Genomic DNA, 20,698 nt, shown 5'->3' with positions numbered 1-20,698 from the left:
CTACACATCCTTTCTAGAATAAAAATGTAAATGGATTCAATCGGCAAACAAAAGTAAGAAAACGCCATTTAAGAAATACAAAAATACTCGAATCAAAGATATTTTCAAGAAGGAATTATATGTAACATTTATCAGCAATATACATTGACAACCGTTACATCGACATTTCAAGTGCAAGTTGTACCATTGCGAAGAAATAACCGTAACTTAAGACAGCACGCACTAGAATGAGGAATATTTACAGTATAACGCGCTGTAATGGAAGGGGTAGAAACGCATCTGCGCAATCCGCTGTCACGCTGTCACGCAACCCTCTTCACGAAGTATTTCTTTATGGGAAATAAACATCTGTTATTATTATTACGTTGCTGCCGTACTCAAATCAATCGATTGCACCACACACACTTCTCTTTTAAAATAAAGGTGCAAATAGCCTGTAAAAGTTGTTTTATAAGATACTTTGATCACACGGTGGTATATCGTCATATTTTGTCAGAGAATTTATAAGTATTTACCTATGAGAAATAAACATCTGTTCTATTATCTTATGTCGCTTAATCACCGATTCATTTACAGATAAAATTGTTAAAATGCGCGTGTTCCCATCTCTTGGTAATATTTTGTTACATTTTCGTTAAATTAGATAATTTACGTTAGAATTTAAGCTAGAATATGAAAAAAAATGGAGCAATACAATATGCAACTGATAAAAGAAGAAAAAATAAGCGAACTGGCCTCTCCGGTGTCACATACATTTGCGTGCTCGTGGAGAAATGATCTGTATCGACTCTTTACATATTAGCCTCAATCGGTTTCTATTACTCACAGTTGGTCTGTGGCCTTATCAAAGGTCTAAACTTGTTCAACTCCAGTTCGCATTGCTTTTTAGTGTTTTGGCGACCTTTATCCTAGCTCAGGTATGTTAATAATTTTAATTATATAATAACAAGATAAAAAATATAACGATTATTTTTAGCAAACTTTTATTTTGCGTTTTAATATATCAAAATCGTATATAAGACCGTCACAATATTAAATATATTGATATTGATCTTATAACATGTGTTTGTTATTACATATAAAAAAAATTGATTTATCTAGTTTTGCTTAATATATGTATATTGCAGTTAAATAGCTTTCTCATGTTAAATTTTGGTACATTGTAAAACAATTAAAGACTTAGAGCCTGTCTCTGGTTGTATAAGAAAATAGATAATAATTTCAGTGTAAAATTATATAAAAAAATTTCTTTGCAGTTTGCAACATTTCTGACATCACAATGTACTCCAGATCTCCTCATTAATGTTTTTGCATCTGCATTATTTTACATTACCTTTGCAATTAAATATAGTATATTTAGTAATAACGTTGAAGTCGTAAGTAAAACATACTGGATGACAATTTGGAAGTTCGTGAAACTAAACCGATTTTATTTTATGATAATCAGAAAGCAGAAAATAAATTTAACGCTACAGAAAGAAACCAGGTTTTTGTACCAGCATGTAGTGTAAAAGAAAAGTCATATATAAACTTGTAAAAATTAATATTATAAAAAAGGGTCAACAATTCAGTTTATATAACATAACTCAATAATCAGTTTGAGATGGTTACTGAACTAATTGAAGCGTTCTTTAAAACTTTAAAAATTTACATATGCTATCTAACATTAATAACTGAAACTATGCTTTTAAAGAATCTTGGGGATATTTCTTTCATGAAAGTATCCATGTCGATATTTCCTAAATACACATGTTATATTATTGAGTTATGCAATTAACCAAATTTTTATTTGTTTTGTAGATTTTATTTTTACATGTACATAATAAACAGATATTTTTTTCACGCAATATGCAGATAATAATTATGAAATTCTTCTGTAGTGTAATATGTTTAATTTATTTCATTTTGTTGATTAATTACATAAATATTAGCTATTCAGCTTCAATAATTTCTCGAGTGTCTCGTGCGGTATATATATTATATATATATTGTATTCATATATGTGTATTATTTTTGAGAAACAAGTTGTATTGTATAAAAAGATCAATTCTTCAAAAATATTTCCGAAAAATAAGTCTTTTTATAGAATACAAACGAGAAAATTTTTTAAAAATGTGATTAAGAGAAATAGTATGCAATATTGATAGATAAAGTGTTTGCTGGAGCAACTGCAGCATAATTGTAACGAGTTAACTGACGAAAATGAAATCAATATCATAAAACAGTATGCTATCTATGCAAAACGTTACACGATTGCGCTTACATGTAAGACAACTGCTTTAGATTTACTTTGAATTATTATATTTGGAATATAGTATTTAGAAAACTAAACGCGCGGCGAGTTTATAATAAACTTTTTATCGAAATAATTGATCCTTAAATATTTTTCAGTACTTGGTATATGTATCGCAATTATTTTAATTTTATACCCAATTTGGTCGCGCGTCTTTTACACCTTACTGTCTATAAATGAAACTCACGCACGTATTTCGCCGCTGCTTGTAACAGAATACTTTGTCGATAAAAGATATTTCTACTTGATACTTTTCCATACAAATGCAGCCTTTTTTATTGGGTTAATTGCAATGATAGCGACAGGAACAATGTTCATAGTTTACTTACAACATGCATGTGGAATGTTTCAAATTACCTGGTAAGGGAATAAATATAAAAACAAATAAAAAATCTATCAAATTGGAAAAATAGAAAGGCCACTTAATGATGCCAAAAGAATCATTTGCAGTTATCGTATCGCACGCACAATGACACTCGAAACTCTACGAAAAAACAGCTTGCAAAACGAATATTTGATATACAAAAGATTAATTTGTGCTGTGGATATGCATCGCAAAGCTATGAAGTTAGTAAGCAATTTAATAAGCAATATAAATTATATATATATATATATATATATATAATAATTAAGATATAAAATACGCGCATATAATAATATTTTTATTTGAAGATTTTCTAACTCGACAGTATATAGATTTAAAATAATGTTCACCTTTTTGATAATAACCGGTGTAATGTGCGGAAGTCTTAATGGTTATCTGGTAAATACTGCCTTTGTTTTATGATATATATACTTATAAATAATAGTAATTAGATTAATTACTGCTAAATTTTTATTCAGACAATTCTAATTAATTGTTATCTTTTGTATAATATTGATTTTATTTTTATGACAATTATTACAATATCCATGTATTTTAGATTTTTCAGATAACATCCTTTAAATCTGATATTGAAGAACTCTTATTACGATTAATAATTATGATGTGTCTCTTGACTTCCATGTTTGTAGGCAACTATTTTGCGCAAGAAATTATGGATTATAATGATAACGTTTTTGTCACCGTGTAAGAAATTATTTTATACGATAAAATTATATTATATATCCGTACAACAAATATGCACACATTCGTTATATGGATCACTGTAATATTAATATATACTCGTAGTTTAAGAAAGGTATGATAAAACTGTTTGTAGACACAGATTTTATTTATATTTTTCAATTATTAATTAATCATCACGCAGGTACAACGTTCAGTGGTACGTAGCTCCGTTGCTAATACAAAAAATGATACTGTTCCTCTTGCAAAGAGGAACCAAGGCGTTCACTATGAATATTGCTGGATTGTTTGTGGGATCATTAGAAGGTGCTGCTACGGTAAGAAATAACCTTTCAAAATAACTAACATATATTTTAGAGAAAAACAGAAAAGTCATGTCTTATTACAGTTGTTGAGTACTGCATTATCGTTTTTTACCGTTCTTCATTCTGTGCGGAATTGACCAAAAAACAAATTAACTAACAGTAAAATAGTGAAGTACTGTTACTAATAATAGTTTTAATAAAGTAGTTCTACTAATAGAGGAAAGACCCCGATTATGAGATACTATACCTATTTTGCGTGATTGCCGGAAGTCTATGGGCAGAATTGAAAAATATAGTAGGTCATTTTGAAGGGAATTTAATAAGCTTTAAGATGCTGACATGTAAAATTTAATTTAAATATTGATTTTTTGAAAATTATTTTAGTTAATCTTTTAAAATTGAATATCCAACAAAAATTTTAATTAAGATTCAAATTATTACGTTTCTTGGTAAATATGCATAAAAAGTCAGCATTCACCGATTTTATCGCCACTTAAATATGTTCTAGGGGGACGGGGCCCTTCTGTGTAATTCTACGCAAAAAATACCTAAGTGAGAGACGGCATTGGTTTAGAAAAAATAGCAAATTAAAGTTTTACAATTTTATTACTTTTCTTAGGTATTATAAAGTAACATTAGTTCTAAGAGAAGTAATTTATTGATATGTGTGTGTAGATAGTACACGAGTAGGCGGGGAGAGGCTACCGTTTCTCCCCCGCAAGCAGGGATGGATGGGGGTGGACCATGGTTCGCGTGGAAAGTTTTTCACCCATACAACAATTGGGTTGGGTCAGATCTTTGATTACATTGAAGTTCACCCCACCCACCCCTGCATGCGGGGTAGCCACTCCCCCGCCTACATACGTACCGTCTATACGCGCACATATCAGTAAATTATTACTTCCCTTAGCACTGACATAAACTGTTATATTTTTTAGTTACATTATTTGTTCTTAACTTTTAAATAAACAATGACCGCCGATTAAGATATAAGGAAAATTTATTCAAGATTACGTCCTTGACAACATGTCAAAGTCATTAAAATCGGTGAGGTTGCTTAGTTTCTGTATAATTATCTTTTTTATGTGTGTATTTTTTAACAAATAATTGTAGAGATAATTATTAAAAAGTGTAACAATTATTATAGCTTTTAAACTTGTTAAGATAACTTTTACTCTGTTCATCGCTCTGATACTGTTAAAACTGCTTGAGATGTAGACAACCAATGGATGTCACTTTTTTATAGCGAATTCGGTTGAACATTTGAATGCGCCAGTGCGCATTAGTGCGACCAACTAAATTTGTTATTAATTACAATTCCATGTACAAAGGAAACTATGTGACAAACAATAGTAGAATAATTCGCTATAATTATTATTTGAGTAATCCGTAACAAAAATTCTATAAGGCAAAATTATTTATTAGTTGAATACTTTTGTGTTAAAAGACAAGGGCCATTAATTTATTTTTGCTTTTACTTCCTGTTTTACCTTCTTTTTCTTTCTTTTAGAGATTTTATTTTATCGCTGACTAGATTTTCAGAAAAACAAATTTTTTTTCTACATATTAATTATAATCTAGAAATTTTGATTAAGACCCAAATTATACAATAATTAAAATGAGAGAAACACGTAGAGGCCTCCTAAGACTTAAAGTGTTAAGTCTGCAGTAATTGTAAGATCATTTCCCAAATATTATAAATACTCCTGTAATTTTGTGCAAAAAATATTTTTTTTTAACTATTACTTATTCCAATAAATATACTTGGAATAACATTTTGATTTTACTTCTATTTTATGGCCATTATATGTATTTAGTATCTTTCTTTGTTTAGCTTTGCATAAAACTGCTTACCCATTATATGAGCAACTGTTTCATAAATATTCATTGATCCGCCAATTTTTCCTCTTTCAGCAACAACTATACTGCTTACAACAGGTCGATCTTGTATAACAGAAATACTTCTAATGTCTTCAAACAAGAAGATATTCGTTGTTGCAATGTATGTACCTCCAATAACCAATTCCTTATTTTCTTCTTGCATATCTGCCAGGAGTCCGACATCACCAATAGCACCCCACTGTATTGCTAAACCGTGTAATCCTTCTTCCATCCTTTTTTCACAAATTTTCTCCATTACGGAATTAGCCATCTCATAATTTGTCTGGCCTGCATTTTCTCTTTCACAAGACACGGAGGAAAAAACGACAAAATGTCGAAGTTGCAGACAGATCTTCCTCGACAATTCGTCCATTGTTTTTGTCATCCATGCTTTTGATTTGAACGAATCCTCGAATGTCTGTGGTGATTGATTTTGGAATGTACAATCTTTTAAAACAACTGCAAGATTAAATATAAATATAGCGTCCACTGGTGCTTTTTTTTCAGCAAATTTTAATATAGATTCACAGTCTTCATGTTTCAAATTATCATCGACTGTAACAATCGGTACATCCACACCGTAAGATCGCCATAGCTTTACTCTTGATTGTTGATAACCTGTTCTGATCCCGGCTCGTGATGTTAATACCAGATTTTTTGCACCTCGAAGAGTCAACCAATCTGCTAGCTCTCAACCAAATCCGCCAAGTCCACCCAAAATAATATAGCATTTATGCTCCAAACTATATTATCGTGGATGAGCGAGTAGTGGAGCATTCAAAGGCTCTTGATCCTCTTTGTGAACTCTGATAATTATCTGCGAATAAGCAATTAAGAAACAATCGTTTTTTCTATAAAATAATAAATTATAAATAACAAAGATTTCATATTTTATTTTATTATTGATATTGTTTTGCATTTTATCATTAATTTTATTATTAATTTTAATTAATTAATAATTAACGTTATTTATTAATATAAATACAAAAAGTTTCTTGGTCAAATATAATTATTTAAATAAACCTACATTTGTTACTACCTTTATAGCATTAATTAGAAACAAAGAATTGTTTCTAATTTGATATGATAAAATATTCTGTATCATATAATAACATATTTCTGTGTATATTAAAAAATAATTGTACCTTGCCAATATGTTTTCCAGCGGCCATATATCTAAAGGCAGCTTCTATTTCATTTCTTTCGAACTCTTCTGCATAGTGGTTTAATAGTACCGTCTTTTAAACCTTCTGTTATTGTTTTCCACAACCTTAATTTTTGTTCTGCGTTTGAATAGAATAATTTGTCTAATAAAATTCCATAAAAGCTGATATTTTTTGAAAGATAGATATATCCAAGGAATTATTGGAAAACATATCAAATTTTCCAATTTCTAGAAAACGGCCACCATTTGCTAAACAGCGAACAGATGCTTGTAATTTCTCTTCGGCTAAAGAATTCAATACGATATCCACCCTACAACCTTTTATACGCTGCATAATCATTTGTTCAAAGCTTGTATCTCGAGAGTTTCCGATATTATCTTCGGGAATGGAGGGAAACGTTTTTCTTATAAACTGTCGTTTCTCGACAGTTCCAACTGTCGTAAACACTTCGCAACCTTCGTGAAGCGCAAGATGGATCGCAGCTTGACCAATGCCTCCAGTACCAGAATGGATTAAGATTTTGTCTCCCTTTTTCATTTTACCCCTCATGTATAAAGTATAGTAAAGTAACACGTGCTATACTATACACACACGGAATCGTTGCTGCGTCTTCCATTGTCCACTTGTCAGGTATAATCCAACTGAGATATTTATCGGCCACAAGAATGTTCGTCATTCCTCTATGCATAATATTTTTGAAAATGTATTTATTTATTTAAACGTTATTTTAAAATGACGTATATCTTGCTTATTTTTAATTTAATATTAAATTTAAGTTAATGTTACTTTTTTAAAACGTTATTAATATTAATTAATGATACTTATATAAATAGAAATTAATACTGTCAATTGCAAAAAATTCTTTTTATCACATATGTATTGATACTCGATCTATTTTACTCGTGTGAACATAATCCCATTATCCTCTGGTTATGCGTATTGAAACCAACAAATTATAAGCCAATGAAACAGTCGTTACCGCGTTCGAACGGTGCGATAGTTTCAGCATTGAGTCTGCCAGTAGCTACCATGATATCTCTAAAATTAACAGACCTATAAATTACATTAACGAGATTTTCATGGTTAATGCGAGACATTCTGCTCTGTGCCCAGCAGAGAGTACTCAGATCTCCTTGTACCTGTTATAAATAAACATTAATTAATATTATTTATTATAAAATTTATAATAGAACATCTTAACATACCATCTGCGTAACGTAAGCGCTCTGAACAAGTTTTGGTTCTAACGATGCATGGTAATGGTAAATGCCTGTATAATCCCCAAACGTTACCGGAACGTATAACGTTGATGGGTAGGTCCAACTGTAGCTGCTTCGTGTACAACGGTTCTTGCAAAGAAAATGTAGGCGCTTTGTCATCTTGAATAAATACGCTTCTAATTATTTCGCCGCCTGGTTCTTTTCGCAAACAATTAATAAAACCGAGTAGCCCGCATTCGAAGTCTTCTTCCGAGACGAGAATTATCTCCGTATCTACACCAGTTTCGTTTTCTACATTCATGATTGATTTCAGTTCGTCTACCCATATGAAAATTCGTAATTGCACCGGATTCTTCCAAAGTCAGTAGATAACCCTGTTGCATTAACAGAGATAGCAACTGTTTATATAATTTTTTGCTATTTTTTGTCAAAATATCGAAGCCAAAGACTATCAAACAATTCTCGTCCTTCGACAACTTAGTAATTTTCGTTGTAGAAACGTTGCCGGGCAAAGAAATATTTGGGAATTTCTCGTGGGTCGTCACGAGTTTAGTGTGGTGTCGAATCTGCGGTAAATCATTTAAGATTTCACTAATAAGTGGAGAATTTAAATCTTCTGGTACCACTTTGTCACTATCAATTTATATAGCTAATAATAATGTGATCATACAATTTTATTATAAATTTTTATATTTTTATAAAAATAGGTTTATTGTAAAATATTTTACGTTTTTTGCATATACATATTTGCAATTATCATAATAATTAAATCGATATTTTTATAAAATCTATCAAGTTTCCTAAATTAGTCCAACCGGACTAATTTCACACGGGTATGTCTTTTTTTTTGTATTATTGATTGCAGTTTTAACTAACAACCAACGGGAATAGACCACCAAATGTCAGCACGCGACTACTAAACAAATGCTTACAGTTATAATGATACACGCAGCCTGGAAAGCCGAGTTTTACAAGAGGGGGGCTAACTTCACGCGCATATGCCTTTTTTTCGTATTTTTAATTACAGTTTTCACTACCAATTATCGGGAATGGACTACCAAACACCATCAAACGACCACCAAATGAATGGTAATAGTTATTATTGGATTTTCAGTAGTAGGGAGGCTAACTTCACACAGCTCAGAATTTGATTATGTATTTTGCTAAAAAACTAATATATGATGCATGATATGATATTAGGAATGACATATTACAAAATGGAGATACGTAGCGGTACACTTTATGTGTAATTGTAATCCGAAGTTCTTCGCGAAGTTCTAACTAAGTTCTAACGGTATTTTGATGGTATTTTGATGGTATTTTGACGGTATTTAGAAGGGTGTCACCATGGAGAAGTGGCAACACTGTACAGTCTACGCTAAAAATTGTGGAGTGGAGAGAAGGTCGCGCTGTACGGAAAGACACCCAAATCTTTTGGCTACGATTATAACCGGTGAACGTCCTATATTTGAGACAAACTTTTCAACTGTTTAAATGCATTTATTTCACAATAATTGTACATTATAATAGAATTTATATTTATATAATAAATTTAAAATTATATTGCGTATTCACAATATCCATTGTTAACTTTATTTGTTAATCAAATTAGTATAAAATTGGCCCTGATCGAAATTGAGTCCTACTTATTAGACGAGATACTTCAGTCAGCGCACCTGTGTTTCGCGCGAAACCGGTTGAGAGACGTTAACTGTGAAACGCGCTTGCTTTTCAGACGATGCGGTAGTGGACAGCGCGTCGCAGCGGCGGAGTTCTTTTACGGGCATCGAAGGTTAAATTTGGAAAAAAAGAGATATTTCGCGTAGAACGGAAGGAAGAAGGGAATCTAGATGCTAGGCCGGATCAAAACAAAATAGAAAGAGAAAGAGCGAGAGAAAGAGAGTTCTTAACAGGAAGAGCAGGCGAAGACGAGATAGGGGAGGAAAGAGAACGAGAGAAAGAGAGAGGGATAGGTGCTGGGATGGGCAAGAAGCGGCACGACCGGCGCCGCGGCGGTCTGCTTGTATGAGGCACTTCCCACGGGAACTCCGCTCCATGTGGCGATGCTTGGTCTCGACAATGCCGGGAAGACGATCGCCCTGTACAGACTCATATTTGATCAGTATATCAACACCATGCCGACCTTTGGCTTCAATTGCGAGAGAATTTGCGGCGACATCGGGAAAGCTAAAGGTACGTCTCCTATAATTTTCCACCCTTTCAACCGTCTGTGTCTCTAATACGCTATGTACTCCGAAACTACCGAGTCTTTGCCCTTTTAATGGCAGTCTCTTTGATGACTAATCTAGATGATCTTTGATTTTCTTTTCAGCGGAATTGTCGTGGTATCGATGTTTCTCGAGTTACACGCGATCGAAGAGAATGAGCTTTTCGCAAATTAAATTTTGAGGAGCCAAGCAGATAGCTGTTACGTTACGCATACCTATATATATCGTATATAATAATTACACATATAAATCAAATACAACTTTATGACTGTTATTAAAAAATAAAATATTAAACCGGAACTCTGTTTCTAAGAAAACTTTTATTCCAAAGAATGAGTTTTGTTAAATAAATTATATTAAGATTTACATTAAGAATACGAAAAAAATACAAAAAACGGCAAATATATATTTTTCCTTTTTATCGTTGTTCGATAGTAAGGTGAATACCACCTTTTATAGCGAGACCAAATGATTTCTCATTGTAAACGAATGGCTTCGCTGTCCGGGGATGAGGTTTAAATTTATATTTTGACAGAAGACTCGCGAGTCCAATTTTTATTACTAATTCTCCAGATTGCCTTCCTAAAAATTAATAATACCAATGGAATAAAACTTATATAAAACATTTGTGTAGTGACTTATTATAGATTTAGCAAGTTTTTTCTTATCGATCTAAAAAGTATTTGCTCATCCTTTTCATAGAGAAAAAACCATACAAACATTTAGAAGTTTAAATTATTAATTAATTTATTAATTAAATATTTTTATAAATATTTTTGCGAAAAATAGGGAAACTAACATATAATTAAGTGTACATTTTAATTAAATTACACTTAATTCAAATATGTTAGTTTCTTTGTTTTTCGCAAAAATATTTATAAAAATATTTAATTAATAACGGTGATTATTTATAGATTAACATACCCTCCTTTGATGACTTTAATCTTGACATATGTTGTCCTGAGTAACTTTTTCTTATAACTCAATCGTCGGTCATTATTTAAAAGTTATGAACAAACAAATTAAAATGAAATATATATAATTTTCGAACAACGTGTATGTAAGAATAGTGAGTTTGTATGTAGACCTACTGTAGGATATCACAATGTTTATTATTGCTTATTAGAAGCTTTCATTTCTCTACTATTGCCAGTTTTTGCGTTACTCTTGTCGAGTTTTATTATGTATATCTACACGAATTTCTACATTTAACAGTTTGTGTCAGTTGTGCCAAGGCAAGTAATTTCCTGATATATGTGTATAGACAGTATCTTGTTGCGCTCTGTAAGCAAAGACAGGATGGGGTGGATCGAAGCGAGGTTCACCACACCCAACGCCGATCTACTTATAGGGCAAAACAAGGTTTCTTATTGTACGGTTACATGTGTACTGTCTGTACACACATATATCTTTAGAAAGAAATTACTTCCTTTAGCACGGACACAAACTGTTATATTTTTCAAACTTTTTTGTTCTCAACTTTTAAATAAGTAATAACCGACGATTAAGTTATAAAGAAAAGTTACTCAGGGTTATGTCTTTGACAACATATGTCATGGTTAAAGTTATTGGAGGGGGGGGTACGTTAATCTAAATATTCTAAATAATTACCAAATACACTGAGAAAAAAATTGTTGATTCAATAGCATCTGTGTTATTGAAAAATATTTAACTGCTTTAACTACAACGCTCTTAATACTATTATATGGAAAGTATAATCCAAAAACTACATATTTGTTTCAAAAAACGTAGTAATATTAAAAATATTTTTTTATTTAATGATACAATTTATTGCTTGAGATGCATATGCAATTTTACCAAAATTAGATATTTAATAGCAAATAAATTTGCTTGATTTTGAAATACTATAATTGATACAAATAATTATACTTAATGCGTTAATTCGTACTGTGATTGAAACAAGCACACTGTTGTAGAGATTGAGATTCGTAATAACGTCCGCAATGCGAGTGCAGTGTTGTCAATCCGGTAATTAAATTGACAGACCTTGTACTTCTGTCAAGTATTTTTAACATTTTTATATGAGTACGTTTCTATTTCAACGGAAAGTAGATAAGATTGGCTGAAATATAACTATGCAATCCTCTTAATCCCACGTTATTGCAATCAGTATACATATTTATTTAGTGTAAGTAAAAACGCCATTAAAAGCAATATCTGATTCTGTCATCAAAAAAATTCATTTTAACAAATATATATTTATTTTATTAGAAATAAAAATGTTATTTATATAATTCAATTTTTGCCGGAATTACCAAGATAAACGTTTTCTTATCAAATGTAAAATTCGATCAGAGATCGTAAATAAGGGCCCACGGCGAAAGCGTCTTTACTCGCAGTTCTATCATTGAAATCCATCACTCGATCGGAGTGACATATAGATATGATAATTATTTATTATTTATATATTTATATATGTGGCAGTCGACCAACCGCCACATGTATAAATAAATAAGTAATAAATAAATATTTAAGTAAAATAATGCAATTTGATTAATTACGGTGTCTTATCAATTACAAAAATCATTGCGATAACTACATATTCATTTTGTGAATGTAAATTTGCAATTGATTGGTGGTAAATACGTAATCCCCTCTCTATTAGCTATATCTTTTTTCTTTCCAACTAAACCTGTATTTCAAAAAATTTAAGTTGTGATTATATAATTCAAATCTAACAGGTAATCCTCCAATTTTGTATAGCATACTTTTGATAAAAGACTGTGTTTTAGCAATCAGAAAAAATATATAGAGAATAATATATGATGTTGAAACAATAAATTATAATGTTAACATTGCAATAGCAAATATTATTGCAATAAATACATCTTTCGTTGGCACCCCGCAATGAGATATATTTCGTTGAACCAATTTATATTTTTTTTTATCCAATTACTTTTTTTCTCAGTGTACATTTCTTAAATATAATCAAAGAAATTTTTAAGACGCAACTATACATATATTGTAAAATATATAGTTCCTCATTGTGAAATAAAATGCAAAAGACAGACATGCACAAGACTATAAAAATAATTCTAAACAATAATTCGATATAATAAATTATAGATATATTAATGGATTTATTCAAATCCTCACCAATGCAGCTACGAGGTCCTTCTCCAAATGGCAAATAAGCATAAGGATGCCTTCTTGCTGTCTCGTTTTCATTGAATCGTTCTGGATCAAAATTGTCCGGATCCGGGTATATTGTCGGATCTCGATGCAGCCCCAGCACCGGTATAACAATAGGAATCCCTTTGGAGACTCGGATGTTTGCTATTGGCAAATCTATATCCTGGGTGCAGATGCGGTTCAACATTGGAAGTGGGGGGTATTTTCTCAGAGTCTCTGGAATATGAAAAAGAAAAGTATGAAAATATATATTATCCAAAATACAAACAATTTTTATTTAAACTTACATATTAATAACGAAATATTTTTGTTACTTATTATAATATATACTTGCCATTTATTACTTTTTTAAGATACTTCATATCATTAATAGCCTCGTAGGTGAGATCAGCATGTTTTGCCAACATGTCGTCGATTTCCTCGCGAACTCTGTCCTGTATATCTTGATGTTGCGCTAATTCGTATAGAGCGAATGTTGCTGTCGCCGCGGAGCTTTCAAAGCCAGCAAAAAAAAAGACAAAAGCCTGCGCGGTAGCTTCCGTCATGGTAAGCTTATTTATGGTTGCTGCAAAAATAAATTTCATAAGTTTCTTTAATAATCTATTTCAAGAGAAATCTCTTAATTATTTGATATTAATATAATATATACATTATGTATTAAAAATATATATTTACATTTTACGTCGGTCTTCTTGTCATCGTCAGGATCAACGTAGCCTCTCTCCATAAATTGAATGAGCAAATTCATAAAGTCCTGCGTTACGATATTATTAATTTGTCTGCGTTCCACATTTTCTCGAAACATATTCATAAAAAAGCTGGTGGTCTCTCGGTCCGCAAGGGATATGGAAAAGAAATCCAAAATTTTTGGCAGGAACACAAACAGAATAAATCGTAATATTTTTATTCTTAAAAATTTTTTTCCTTGAATTAGACACTCATTATTCGGATTTTCAATGCAGTTAGACTTTATGCCAAAAGCAGTTGACATTATTACGTCTATGGTATATCTGTTGATCAAATTGGTAAATAATTTTTACTAACTTTTATCAAATTCTATCAAAATGTGCGAAACATCAAAGATGTTAAAAAATTATTGAAATTATGAGAAATAACTTAAATTAATAAAGAAAAATTGATATATAAAAAATTAAGTAAAAAAATTTCTTTACACAAATATGCTGTTTATCTTTTCATAATATTTACATTTTTTATCTTTAAATTCAGGAGTTTCTATTCCTTGTTGTTTGCAAAACTTTGTTTAAGTAACAATTAAAAAAAATGATTACCTTCCAAACATATCTTTCATCTCAACAGAATCTCTCGTCTGTGCTTTGCTTTCTAAATAATTTGCCAGTCTTTCACTACATTTCTTAGCAATTGGAAACATCCTCTTTATTTTTGCCGGAGTAAAAGTAGGTGACATCTTGTAGCGCATATCTCGCCATCTCTTTCCATTTACACAAAATACATTTTCGAATAATGGATTAAGTTTTGGATTAAAATTTATTCCACGATCATGAAAACTTGAAAAATTTTTTATTAACACTTCTCGGATAAGATCTGGATCGGCAATCATCAAATATGGTTTAAAAAATGCATACATTCCTATAGCTCGATGTTCCTTATACTTCATATAGGAATTTTGCAAAAATACACCTGTTGAAAAAGCTCCTTTTTAGATAATTCTGCGATTTTTTTTTTAAGTAGAAATACAAATAAAACAGTGTAAAATAAATGTACTCGCCTATTTGCTGTTTTCCAGTTATAAAATTTGTAATGTTTCCAGTTGGCACAACGGGTTCGATGTAAAAAACGTTTCTTCTTCGCCAAAAATTGAATATGACAAACTTATAATAAATATATAGAGCGCTCAGGGCAATGATGATTAATTCGATAAATACCATAGTGAATCTAAAGAAAGAAAAAAACCAACCTTTTATAAAAATGAAATAATAAGAAGATAGCGTGCTGTAAAAGACGATCCCTATAACGATCTTGCGCATAGATGTTATAAATATAAAAATTTATAAGCTCAATAAAACAAGAGCGGAAATAAAAACGATTCTTCAGTTTCTTTACCCCTGTTTCATAATAATTCTTTAAAATTTGGTTAATCAGTTCTTGAGTTATAGAAATTTTGGCTGTACTTCCGAAAACGTCCATGCTCAGATTTAGGTGAAACTTTGTGAATAGGTTCCTTTTAGATAGAAAACACATATACCAAAAGGATTTTTTGCGACTCCAAAGTTTAGCAACTTTTTTAACATTTTTAACTTACTGTCTCCGCACATACATTTTCCACGCGAAACAAACCAAAACAGCTCTCAAGTAATGTAAACAACTATAAAATCATACACAAAGTACAAATATATTAGTTTATATACAAAACAAATTAAAAAATTATATATATATATATTATGAAACATTATATATTCTCTAATTTTTCCTGAATACACATATTTTATATCATCTAGCAAACATCATTGGTGAAACTTCCTCTGTGAGGTGAGAAGTAGAGATGAAATACCACCTCTACTTAAACGAGCTTGTAAAGCGCGTCACGAACCTATGTGGCATGAAAAGTGCATTATGGACACGTAAGTTAATATACAATAAAACTCATCCCAAAAGACTATATATATTTATGTATTACACATATCTTTTCCAACATTAGTAAACTGCAACATTAGTAAAATAGCAATTTACTAATGTTGGAAAAGATGTGTGTAACACAAAGCTTCCTCTATGAGGAAGCCAAAAAAATAAATACTAATAATTATACATTAAATAAAATAAAAGTTTCCTCATATACATTAAATTTATACGTTAAATAAAATAAGCTTCCTGTAATAATGAGGAAGCAATGTGCAAGTTTGTAATTTGCACCTTTTTACTTACGTTTTCATTATTTGTTTATATATGAATTAAATAATTTCACATTTTTATTTATTTTTTACATAAAATATCTACTTTTTTTACCTTACATCTATATATTCCAATTATATATACATTAATAAAAAATATGCTCAAAATATTTTATAAATATACTGATAATATATCAGGAGATATTCTATAGTAGATACTGGTAATGTGATCAAAATATTTTTTTAATATACTCACAATATACACCAAGAAATATTCTCAGTATATACTGAGTAAGCTTTTAGGGCAGACAATAGAACATCCTCAGTACATTCTCAAAATATCATGGACGTATTTCGAATATCAACAGGATATACCCAATCTACGGTAGTGATATACTGAGTACATTCTCAAGATCTACCTGTGCTGTGTGGGAAGCAAATAAGTTGTTTTTCACGGAAAATCACACGACTCGATTGCCATATATGGAACCATGTTGATAGATTAGACGGCAAAGGGGACACCTGATAGATGAGAGAACCTTACAAAAATTAAATGTTCTATTGCTTTCCATTTTTTTATTAATTAATGAGAAGCTATACAAGTGTATAAAGAATTAATAACATAAATAAAGCAAAGTACTACACCCAATATGTAAAAGTATTTTGTTTATATTCTTACATGAAATTTACAAAGTTAACATTTAATTTAATTTCTAATTCCACTTTTCTTGCACTAACAAAAAGTTATTTTTCCAAATTGATAACGGAACATTTTTAAGAAAAAGGCGTACGTGTTGGCCCAAGAGAGTGCGGATTTCTATTATTATTTATTATTTTTATTTCTTTCTGTTCTTTATTTTTTGAACTTAATATCTTTTATGTATAAAATATATTTCTATTTCATTTTTAAAAGGGACATCATATAAGCGGCGAGATATAAGATATAATATACACGTTATACTTATAGGCATGATTCTTGCGGCGCGGCGATGCATCCGCGGCGGCTAGCGACGGCGCCCGAAGCGCGCTCCGAAGCCGGCCGATCGCCGAGCGCACACGTACATACACGGCTGCTCGCTTGTATGCGTATGCTGTAAGCGGCTTGAATCTCGGAAGAAATATATGTAGATCGAAGTAAACGGCGCAAACCTTCCTTACGTATCAAACGCGGGGTCTGATATTAATTAATACCCGTGCTACGTTGATGAGTTTGTCACGCACATTCCACCGGGAATATTATTAACAATAGTGAAACATTTACAGTACGAATATGAGAACTGCGTTTGAAAGCATTAAACATACTTTTCAAAATTTTCCACGTTACGGGTATTCATTATCCTCCACAAAGCGAGCATATATTTATGAAATTATTGAAGTAGTAATCTTTAATAGCCAAAGAAAATGTTTGAAAAGATATTCTGGTAGTGGTGATCCTTTAAGAATATTTCCCAGTTTGGTTTTTTGAAAAATTCGCAAAGCGATGTTATTAGCACGGATGTTATTATACCGGAAAACGATTCTGCCGGTTTTAAGGTTGCAGAATGCATTCTCTCCGCTTTCTGCCTGCTCTATGTTTCCATACCATCTATATAGGAAAAGGCTTTTTAATTACTCCGAACGGATAATCGCTAAAGCAACTAGGCGGGAGAATAACTTTGAAGAGGTACAGCGGATTGATGGGAGATCCTGAGCGAATATCGCTAAGTTAATTAAGCGGGATGAGAGTTGAAAATTAACGGGAGGTCCTGAGCGAATAGCGCTAAGACAAAAAATTATTAATTACTTGGAACGAGTAACGCTAAAGCAATTAAACGGGGGTATTGAGAGGTCCTGAGCGAAGAGCGCTAAGACAAAGGATTTTTAATTACTTCGAGCAAGTAACGCTAAAGCAATTAAACTGGAGTATTGAGAGGTCCTGAGCGAATATCGCTAGAACAAGAAGACTGAAAATCCTCTGAGCAGATAATGCTTGGGGGATTTCAGCTGATGATTGAGTCATGAGAAGCAGAATTATGGGCCGGTAGAGGAGTGCCTTGAGCGTGTTGTCGCTAGGGTAAGGATTCGATAATTACTCTGAGCAAGTAGTGCTAGAGTAATTTCGAGAGGAATAAAATGGCTATTATGATACAACTCATATACATATTTATATGTGTGCAGGCAATTGAAAGTTAGAGTGAACGAATATTTAGAACTTACTATTTGTTGGAATATATATTATGTATATTACGTATATATATGTATACGTAAAATATATATATATATATTTCTGTCGGGCGCTGGTGCTGACCACAGGTCTCGCCGAGTCGCTAGTGAGAGTGATTTGTGGCACTTAGCGCGCACAGAAATTACTCGCGATTCTTTAAGTTGACACAAACAACAGAAAATTGTCTTTAATATAATAGTAAACGAAAACTGGGTATACGAACTCAGAAGTGAACTGTCTCGTGCCGGATTGGAAGTGTGTCCAAGTGCGTAAAGTCGCGATATTTATACAGAATTAAGGAGGCGGGATTATTTTTTAATATGATTCGATTGGTGGAGTTCTCTTCCGATCGTGACGTACCTTTCGGTTTTTCCCCTATCCCTCCGAGCTAGATATAATTATCTATTTTTTGCGTAAGTGCAAATTCCTTCCCGTGTACCATTCTCTCGCGTTATGCATACGTTTTATACATAAATTCTTTCACGTTTTTAATACAAAAATGGATGTTGATTATCTGCCAAAGACATAAAAATGTGTAGTACAAGTAATCTAATTTTCTTACTTATTCATTTACATTGAATGGTATATGTCCGTTGAATAACGAAAACAATATCTGCGTTTTATTCGTGATTATCTATTTAATTATGAGAGCAATTAGTTACTATAGGAACGATTTACGTAAACTTTGATAAAACACTTCATAAATTCATAAATTATAATGTTATTAACGAACGACGAATATAGTACTTTGATATCTGTTTTCTCTATAATTTTTCCTTCCATATCTTATAGGTAAATTGCGTACCATGGTCACTCAAAATTGATTGTGGTTTTCTGATATTTGGAATGTATTCATTTATAACTTTACTAACACACGTATATGCCGTCGCTTTCTTTATTGGATACAGTGCTACATATTTCGTAAATACGTCTATCATCACAAATAAGTATTGAACACCTCCTCTGGAAGAGGCCCATATAGATCTACTGTTACTAATTCTCGTAGTGACGATGGAATGATTGCTTATTGATATTTAAAACTAAATGTTCTTACTCCGCTTACTCGATCGTATACTTATTACGATAATCTGACTTCTTTTCAAATTTATTTTACATGAACCTTTTGTTTTTGAATAAATAATGTAGAGAAAATATTTATGTGACATTTATTTAATATCTATTTTGCATTAATTATTTAAAATAATGATTTGTAAAAAAAATTACTTGATATAGTTATTTAACTATGTATGCTCTGCTTTAACGAAAATCACAACTTCTATAAAGCAGGGCATACACACGTGTGTATGTGCCCTGCTTTAACGAAAATCATTAAAAACAGTTAAATCGTGCAAAATAACCAAGCATCTCGATTCAAGCAGTAAGGGCTCACGCTGGGAGTTTCTTTAGTTTAATTATGCGTGGGAAGCACACACACACACACACACACACACACACACACGGGGGGGTGCGAGAGGGGGCCTTGTAAAGCGAAATTATAAAGCACATGCATGGAGGGGTGCAAGAGGGCTTACATGCGTGAGCGCACGTAAACAGGAAGGCTTTTCTCCCCTGCATTCCCCTCCCCCATGCATGTACTTTATAATTTCGCTTTACAACGTAAATAAAAAGCTACATTATGTTAACAATAAGAACTTAATTTAGTAAAAAAAATCTTGATTTTTATTTGTTAACAGTTACAAAGTCCGAATTAAGCCACACCTAGGATTGACTAGTCAAAGTCCGAAGTGATTTTTCTTAGTTTCTAACTTTGACCAGCTGTATTAGTTATTCCTAGAATTGACTAGTTAAAAGCCGAAACGCAAAACTTATTTCGGGCTTTGACCAAGACGTTTGATCGTTCCCCAGGATTGACTATATAGTCAATTCTAGAAATGCCCGCGTTTCAGGCTTTGACTATAACATAGGATGAATAATAATATCCGCTAAACTTTGATATCTGATGCATATGTAAAATCATTTTCGATTGTCAAGCGATGTCAAGTGTCAAGTAAACGGATCGAAATAACTGCAACTAACTACGTCAATGCATAAATGTCAAGGTGCTATGTATACCAAGTTTGTCTGGAACTTTTCGTTAAGCTTTTGAGTAAAATATCTCTGAAACTTTTAAGGAGGGTGGTTCCTTAAATCAATTTGATAAGAATGAATTAGTTTAAATTTATGGAGGATAATATACTACGTTTACGCGAGCGTTATTTCTGTAGTAACTTACGATAATTTACCCGTTTACGCGGAGTAAATTATCGTAAGTTTACTACAAAATCCCGTTTACGTGAAAGAATTATCGTAAGTTAC

The 20,698-nt window shown here is 31.7% G+C and overlaps 3 protein-coding genes and 1 pseudogene across 8 annotated transcripts; 2 read left to right on the top strand and 2 right to left on the bottom strand.

The window, feature by feature from the left end:
• The first annotated feature begins 773 nt into the window (after nt 1-773).
• Nucleotides 774-4,561, top strand: LOC143899596 (uncharacterized). 2 transcript variants are annotated; one of them, XM_077409980.1, is made up of 9 exons: nt 774-917; nt 1,257-1,376; nt 2,148-2,265; nt 2,392-2,653; nt 2,744-2,860; nt 2,966-3,056; nt 3,217-3,362; nt 3,544-3,676; nt 3,748-4,065. In XM_077409980.1, exons 1-9 carry the CDS (start codon nt 774-776, stop codon nt 3,799-3,801), a joined length of 1,185 nt encoding a protein of 394 aa, XP_077266106.1. In that variant the 3' UTR covers nt 3,802-4,065. The 2 variants fall into 2 exon arrangements, with proteins under 2 accessions (XP_077266106.1, XP_077266107.1); XM_077409981.1 differs by lacking the exon at nt 1,257-1,376 and having other exon boundaries at nt 3,748-4,561.
• Nucleotides 4,556-8,929, bottom strand: LOC143899583 (fatty acid synthase-like; annotated as a pseudogene). Its single transcript, XR_013257545.1, has 5 exons — nt 8,919-8,929; nt 7,917-8,564; nt 7,612-7,850; nt 6,691-7,391; nt 4,556-6,362 (listed from the first exon to the last, which is right to left on the bottom strand). The product of XR_013257545.1 is annotated as a fatty acid synthase-like (transcript).
• Nucleotides 8,930-9,395: 466 nt separating this feature from the next.
• LOC143899598 (ADP-ribosylation factor-like protein 4C) lies at nt 9,396-10,451 on the top strand. Its single transcript, XM_077409985.1, has 2 exons — nt 9,396-10,124; nt 10,264-10,451. Exons 1-2 carry the CDS (start codon nt 9,995-9,997, stop codon nt 10,338-10,340), a joined length of 207 nt encoding a protein of 68 aa, XP_077266111.1. The 5' UTR covers nt 9,396-9,994; the 3' UTR covers nt 10,341-10,451.
• A 9-nt stretch (nt 10,452-10,460) lies between these two features.
• Nucleotides 10,461-18,647, bottom strand: LOC143899595 (cytochrome P450 6k1-like). Of its 4 annotated transcripts, XM_077409979.1 has the most exons (8): nt 18,376-18,647; nt 15,060-15,226; nt 14,917-14,971; nt 14,602-14,838; nt 13,988-14,322; nt 13,647-13,877; nt 13,277-13,528; nt 10,461-10,741 (listed from the first exon to the last, which is right to left on the bottom strand). In XM_077409979.1, the coding sequence occupies exons 2-8, from the start codon at nt 15,217-15,219 to the stop codon at nt 10,578-10,580; spliced, it is 1,434 nt and encodes a 477-aa protein (XP_077266105.1). In that variant the 5' UTR covers nt 15,220-15,226; nt 18,376-18,647; the 3' UTR covers nt 10,461-10,577. The 4 variants fall into 4 exon arrangements, with proteins under 4 accessions (XP_077266105.1, XP_077266102.1, XP_077266104.1 ...); XM_077409976.1 differs by having other exon boundaries at nt 14,602-14,971; XM_077409978.1 differs by having other exon boundaries at nt 14,602-14,971; nt 18,606-18,646.
• Nucleotides 18,648-20,698: the final 2,051 nt, after the last annotated feature.

The sequence above is a fragment of the Temnothorax americanus genome, unplaced genomic scaffold (assembly GCF_048541705.1).
Source record: "Temnothorax americanus isolate GAGA-0224 unplaced genomic scaffold, ASM4854170v1 Scaffold28, whole genome shotgun sequence".
In the NCBI taxonomy this organism is placed as follows: Eukaryota; Metazoa; Arthropoda; class Insecta; order Hymenoptera; family Formicidae; genus Temnothorax; species Temnothorax americanus.
This window is presented reverse-complemented; position numbering and strand designations above follow the sequence as displayed.

Bases quoted from the DNA above. Each gene is read 5' to 3' on its own strand.
- LOC143899596 (XM_077409980.1), top strand. From the start codon at position 774: ATGATCTGTATCGACTCTTTACATATTAGCCTCAATCGGTTTCTATTA. The intron at 1,377-2,147 runs GTAAGTAAAACA...CAATATTGATAG, and splicing joins TTAGTAATAACGTTGAAGTC to ATAAAGTGTTTGCTGGAGCA. The intron at 2,266-2,391 runs GTAAGACAACTG...AATATTTTTCAG, and splicing joins TTACACGATTGCGCTTACAT to TACTTGGTATATGTATCGCA.
- LOC143899598 (XM_077409985.1), top strand. From the start codon at position 9,995: ATGCTTGGTCTCGACAATGCCGGGAAGACGATCGCCCTGTACAGACTC. The intron at 10,125-10,263 runs GTACGTCTCCTA...TTTTCTTTTCAG, and splicing joins CGACATCGGGAAAGCTAAAG to CGGAATTGTCGTGGTATCGA.
- LOC143899595 (XM_077409976.1), bottom strand. From the start codon at position 15,219: ATGGTATTTATCGAATTAATCATCATTGCCCTGAGCGCTCTATATATT. The intron at 14,972-15,059 runs GCGAGTACATTT...CTTTTTCAACAG, and splicing joins AACTGGAAAACAGCAAATAG to GTGTATTTTTGCAAAATTCC. The intron at 14,323-14,601 runs GTAATCATTTTT...TTTGATCAACAG, and splicing joins ATGAAAGATATGTTTGGAAG to ATATACCATAGACGTAATAA.